The 6327-nt window shown below is 43.1% G+C and overlaps 1 protein-coding gene across 30 annotated transcripts in view; it reads left to right on the top strand.

The window, feature by feature from the left end:
* Positions 1-369: 369 nt before the first annotated feature.
* The window catches only part of FN1 (fibronectin 1), a 75640-nt gene continuing 69682 nt past the window's right edge, over positions 370-6327 (top strand). For 25 of the 30 annotated variants that reach the window (XM_017946925.3, XM_031651495.1, XM_031651496.1 and 22 more), the window contains exons 1-5: positions 370-886; positions 1723-1851; positions 3099-3236; positions 4598-4729; positions 5697-5834. In XM_017946925.3, coding sequence (XP_017802414.1) covers positions 739-886; positions 1723-1851; positions 3099-3236; positions 4598-4729; positions 5697-5834 — 685 coding nt within the window. In that variant the 5' untranslated portion in view covers positions 370-738. The remainder of the gene's footprint in view (positions 887-1722; positions 1852-3098; positions 3237-4597; positions 4730-5696; positions 5835-6327) is intronic. The other 5 variants (XM_017946926.2, XM_017946917.2, XM_009183009.3 and 2 more) reach the window with 2 other exon arrangements.

Below are 6327 nucleotides of genomic sequence, written 5' to 3'. Positions count from 1 at the left end.
TATGGGGTTTCTTCCCCACAAAATACACTCCTAAAAGCAGAGATTTCCACCCCCCACCCCGACCAGAGGTGACGCAATGTCCTCAAACACCACCACCACCCCCAATAAAAAAGAAAAGGGAAGGGGGAGCGTCTTGCAACCCCTTCGCTTCACACAAGTCCAGCCACTCCCTTTCCTCCCAGCCGCTTCCCATCCCTGCCCCCATCCCCTAAAAAGTTTGACGACCGCAAAGGAAACCGAAAAAAAAGTTGTCTTGCCCCAGTCCTGGCGGGCCATCAGCATCTCTTTTGTTCGCTGCGAACCCACAGTCCCCCGTGACGTCACCCGGAGCCCGGGCCAATCGGCGCGCGGTCGGCGGCCGCGGGCGGGGCGGGGACAGCCCAGCGGGTCTCTCCTCCCCCGCGCCCCAGGCCTCCAGCGGGGCGGGAGGGGACCGTCCCATATAAGCCCCGGCTCCCGGGGCTCGGACGCCCGCGCCGGCTGTGCTGCACAGGGGGAGGAGAGGGAAGGAACCCCAGGCGCGAGCGGGGAGAGGGGACCTGCAGCCACAACTTCTCTGGTCCTCTGCATCCCCTCTGTTCCTCCACCCGTCCCCTTCCCACCCTCTGGCCCCCACCTTATTGGAGGCGTCAACCCCCGGGAGGCATTGGAAGGGATTTTTCCCGCAGGTTGCGAAGGGAAGCAAACTTGGTGGCAACTTGCCTCCCGGTGAGGGCGTCTCTTCCCCACCGTCTCAACATGCTCAGGGGGCCGGGGCCCGGGCTGCTGCTGCTGGCCGTCCTGTGCCTGGGGACAGCGGTGCCCTCCACGGGAGCCTCGAAGAGCAAGAGGCAGGCTCAGCAAATGATTCAGCCCCAGTCTCCGGTGGCTGTCAGTCAAAGCAAGCGTGAGTACTGACCGCGGGCTGAAACAGGCTGCCTCAGGGATGGGACCCTAAAGCCGACCAAAGTTGGGGCTGAAGTTTTGTGCGCGCGCGTGTGTGCGAGTGTGTGCGCGCTTTACTGAGAGAAACCAGCTGTGCACACAAAAGGATCCGAGTTTTGAGCAGGCTGCTTCTGAGGGCCTGAGATGATAAGATCATGCATTGGAGGACGGGGACTCTGCGACCTACCCGTGTTCTAATAAATTCTGCACGTTCAGATAGATTGTCCTTCTAGGAATTAACCAAAACTTGCTTTTAAAGAGAAAAATGATGCATGTCTATAAATTTTCCGTCCAGGGTTAGTGTGGTCCTTACTGCTACTTATTTCCTTCTGTTAAATAATTGGTCAAATATTTTCAACATGGGGGTGGAAAGGGGGTATTGAAATAGCTGTCTTGTTTGTAACTGACTTGGAAGAGATGTAATTGGTTCCAACCTCTTTAGGGCCGCTCAGGATACTTCACCAAGAACAGAGGTTGGAATTCTTTCCATTTTTCAAAGACACACCCTCCTTTTGCTTGGAGAAACCTGCTTAAAGTTGTCCTTTTTTACTATTACTCCAAAAGAATAGTTAAGTTCCTTGCAAGTTTTAAAAATGTGATTTCAATTGTCTGCCTTCCAAAATGTTTCCAACTTTTTTATGTAGACCCCTGGCCAGATGCAAATGACATCATTGTATATAACTTTTAGCAAAGTTGAAAGGAAAAAAAAATACCTAAATATTCACATGAAGAAAATTCCATAATTTTGGGAAAAGGAGGAATGGAAATGTAGTAACGTTTTCCTTCAATTATTTGCAGCCGGTTGTTATGACAATGGAAAACACTATCAGATAAATCAACAGTGGGAGCGGACCTACCTGGGCAATGCCTTGATTTGTACTTGTTATGGAGGAAGCCGAGGTTTTAACTGCGAGAGTAAACCTGAAGGTAAGTGACCACAAGCCCCATAGTTAGTATCTTTTAATACATGAAGTGGTAATTGTTAAACTTTGCATTCGTAAGTAAAAATACATACACCATTTTTCTAATAGAATTACCTGTCATTTCCTCTGAATAAACGTTTAAAAACTGCTTGTGTTTGCTTTTCACATGCTTTTACCTTTAAAACAAAGAAACGAATCTTTCCCAAATTAGTTCCTAGAGTCTTGTTTTTGCTTTACTCTCCCAGTTTTTGATGAGAAAATCAAAGATTTTGTGTGTCCTCTGATCAAAAAAAAAAATTGCTTATAAAATTTTAATTTATTAGAAAGCAGTCTCAAATCTTAAACTGTTAGTTTATGAGCCAGAAAACACTTTGGGGACCTATATTATAAAATAATTTGTCAGCGGCAGTTAACACAAAACCACTAGCCACTTCAAAGTTCTCATTCCTTTGGGACCATTGACATATTTCTTATAAATTATAGCAACTCTGTCAGAGAAGCACTCATGAGGGGAAAATGGAAATCATAGGATTAATAAATGTTAAGGCCTGGTGGGAGGTGGGGATCTTCGAATTGTTTCTTTGTTTTTGTTTTTTGTTTTGTTTTGTTTTTGAGACAGAGTCTTGCTCTGTCACCAGGCTGGAGTGCAGTAGCATGATCTCAGCTCACTGCAACCTCTGCCTCCTGGGTTCAAGCAATTCTCCTGCCTCAGCCTCCTAAGTAGCTGGGATTACAGGCGCACACCACCACATCCAGCTAATTTTCGTATTTTTAGTAGGGACAGGGTTTCCCCATGTTGGTCAGGGTGGTCTCGAATTCCCGACCTCAGGTGATCTACCCGCCTTGGCCTCCCAAAGTACTAGGATAACAGGCTTGAGCCACTGTGCCCAGCCAGTTGTTTGCTTTTTATGTGAACCTTGGTTTGACTTCCTGAGTCAGAGATTGGGATCTGAAACCCTTCACAAATCTAGCTCTGTCATAAGTTAGTACTTCATATGGCCTTTTTCTAAGAGCCTGAGATTTCTTTACAATATGAATAATTTACAGAAAATTTGAGAATTTGTCAAGGTCAGAAACCATGGCCTTATTAGAGCCTAGGATAAAAATCTGTATCTCTCACTTCATTTTATTCTTTGAGTTGTACCATGTTACTTGTGGAACAGAAAAGTGGGTTTTCCTTTAGAGGGGATTAGTGAACTAGAAAAACTTGTACCTAAGTGAGGCTCACGTGGACTTTCCTTTTCCCCTCAGCTGAAGAGACTTGCTTTGACAAGTACACTGGGAACACTTACCGAGTGGGTGACACTTATGAGCGTCCTAAAGACTCCATGATCTGGGACTGTACCTGCATCGGGGCTGGGCGAGGGAGAATAAGCTGCACCATAGCAAGTAAGGAAGACATTGTGTAAAATGACGCCAAAATACCAAATATGAATGTCTCTGTTACCATCACTGTCATTTTCTGTTATCCATGACTGGATATTCCTAACTTTGGGATTTGGCCCTGGTGACCAGGTACTCTTAAGTGGTCACCCAACTGGTTCCCGTGTTTCTTAAAGACGGGTATGAGCACAGATGGAGTCAGTGTTTGATGTGTGTGCATTTATGAGTGTGTGTGCATTTATGAGTGTGTGTGTTTGTGTACATAGTAGAACCAAGAGACCTCTTGGGTTCCATTTCAATAAGACATGCTTAGGGGAGTTGCCCATTTTAAATCACCTGGACATCTTCAAGCTAGACAAATCATGAGACTTTTCTGCCGTGACTAGGAAGGTGTTCATGAAGAATGAACAAGCCATGTGTTGTGTGATCTTCTTGTTTGCAATGCAGAGACCTCTTACACCTCACAGAAACAGTCTGGTTTCTTGGTGACCAGTAGGTTGTACCCAGGAAGCAGATGTCCCTATTCCAAGGGATAATACTAAATTATTAACCCAATCGTGTTTGCTAAGGAACTTTGGGAACCGGGTTGATTCTCATCAACTCCAGTTTAGCTAAGGCACTCTTTCCAGTATGATTCACTGAGTTACCAATAGATTCTATTAACATAGTATTTAAGTTTTTAGATCCATTCTTTAAATATAAGTCATCTTAAAGGCTTCTATTCAAAAGTGTTCCGTGTGAATAGGCCCAGTCAAGTTACCCCATACTTCATGTTAGGCTTTATCCAACTTTATAGGCAAATCGCAAGAGGCAAGGGTCCATAGTGTTTAGTCTAGTTCAGCATTTGAATGTGCCATTGGACTTAACACCTTAGAAAACTACCAGGATTTCCACACTTTATGTGTATGTGTCTGTTTGCTTTCCCCCAAAATGACATTTCTATCCTAGGGTAAAATACAGGCTCTCCATGCTCCTAAAACCTGGAGTGCTATGCCTGCTGTGGCCTTTTCACTGAATTAGTCTCAGTCTTAGCCTGCTGTATGTGAGTGAAGACCAAGCCTCCCAGCCTTTCTTTTCTGCTTAGGACCCAATTTCCTGTGATCTCTCTGGGAAAGCAGGATTTTTGACCTCTTCCTTGCCATCCAGATTTCTCTGTAGTTTTCCATTGTGTTCTAAACAAGACACTTAATTGAATTGACTCCAAGTGACCAGACCTGTTAATGTTTCCCCTGTCTCTGATGGGAAAGCTGTTGTCTGTGTCTCTACTTTAGCCAACCTAAGTACCTACCATGGGTGGAACATGAGACCAAAAAAAAGAGAAAAATTGGTTCTGCCTTCTCCTAACATTTGTGTTGTATCTTCAACAGACCGCTGCCATGAAGGGGGTCAGTCCTACAAGATTGGTGACACCTGGAGGAGACCACATGAGACTGGTGGTTACATGTTAGAGTGTGTGTGTCTTGGTAATGGAAAAGGAGAATGGACCTGCAAGCCCATAGGTGTGTGAGTCTCAGGGCTGAGCCAGAGCTGGGATGCTTAGTTCTAATGTGGGGTTAGACCAGAATCACATCTATGTAGGTCATAGACCTGAATTCCAATGAAAACCAATAAAGAAATGGGAATTTTATTTGAAATAATGAATTATTATATAATCCACAGTCTTCTTACAGGAATCAGATCAAAAAGTACTGACTGCACATAGAAGTCTTAACTTTGCTTCAAAAGCATAGAGATTTAGAATGAAGTCATTTCTTTTACCTAAAAGCTGATCTCAGATTCCTCTTTGGTCAAGATATAATTTATTTAAAAGAAAAAAATGACACTTTGGACACATTTCTGTATGGAATGTCCTGAACTGAAACATGAAATAGTGTGTGCTTGTCACACTCTGGTCATTTCTTTTCAAATTAAAACTTGTTGAGTTTCTTTGGGTCTCAGTCCTCAGTTGAATTCTGTAAGTATAAGCCTGAAAGTTTCTGGCTATAAATTTTACTCTGTTTATTTATCTTGTAATTTAGAGATTCTTGTCTTGTTTTGTATTGTTGTGCTTTCCAACATTTTAAAATAGCTTTTTTTTTTGTCATTGTATTTAGGCCACTCAAAATTCATAATTGGTCATTTATCATTGGAATTTTGCATATGTAGTCTCCCACAGACTAGTTATACACATAGATCCTTGCTACTGGAAATGCTGGTGGGAAGTTTGGGGCTCTCTGAAAATATGTAGTCCATGTACTTATTAGGAGAATGGAATTTCTGCCTGCCAACTCAGCTGGAGCTTTCTTTTGCCTTGGCTACTTACTGTGTGCTTAGATGCTGGGTGTGTCATTCTTTCTGAACAGAGTGCCACTTAAAAAAAATGTGGCTGAATTTTTGCTTACACACTACACTTTAAATTATAGGGAGCTTGCACAATTCAAAATAACCATTTTTTTTTTCCTGTTTTTCTTCCAAATTTCCCTACAGCTGAGAAATGTTTTGATCATGCTGCTGGGACTTCCTATGTGGTTGGAGAAACCTGGGAGAAGCCCTACCAAGGCTGGATGATGGTAGATTGTACTTGCCTGGGAGAAGGCAGTGGACGCATCACTTGCACCTCTAGAAGTATGTTTTACATCCTTATGTTAAAGTCCAGGTATTGTTTTCTGGACTCCTAGAGAGACGGGTAATACTATGTCACTTAGAACCTATCCAGTATACCAGCATGCTTTGGTAACTTCTGGATGTCAAGAAAACTTTCATAACCAACTTACTCTGCATCTTCAGAGAAGACTACATAAATAGAAAAACATACCACTTCAATAAGGTTCAATCTCAGCTCACTGCCACTGACAAAGAGTTGAACAAAAGGTTTAGGTTTCCTTCTATGTTTGAAATTTAAATAAGGCACATTCATAGGCTAAATTGATAAAATTAAAAAGAATTTATCCCATACATTAAATGATCTACTCTGGAGTTAAGGATAGTATCTCTGACCCAATGCATTTTATTAGCGCTATAAAGAAACTGGGCCCTGGCATCTTTACTGCTCCTTCTAAGATTGTCTTGGGGTCTTAATTGTTGCCTTTCAGTTTCAAGGCTCCTTTTTTGATATTTT

Source organism: Papio anubis, chromosome 10 (genome assembly GCF_008728515.1).
Source record: "Papio anubis isolate 15944 chromosome 10, Panubis1.0, whole genome shotgun sequence".
NCBI classification, from domain to species: Eukaryota; Metazoa; Chordata; class Mammalia; order Primates; family Cercopithecidae; genus Papio; species Papio anubis.
The sequence above is the reverse complement of the archived record's forward strand: the minus strand, read 5'-3'. Positions and strand labels throughout refer to the sequence as shown.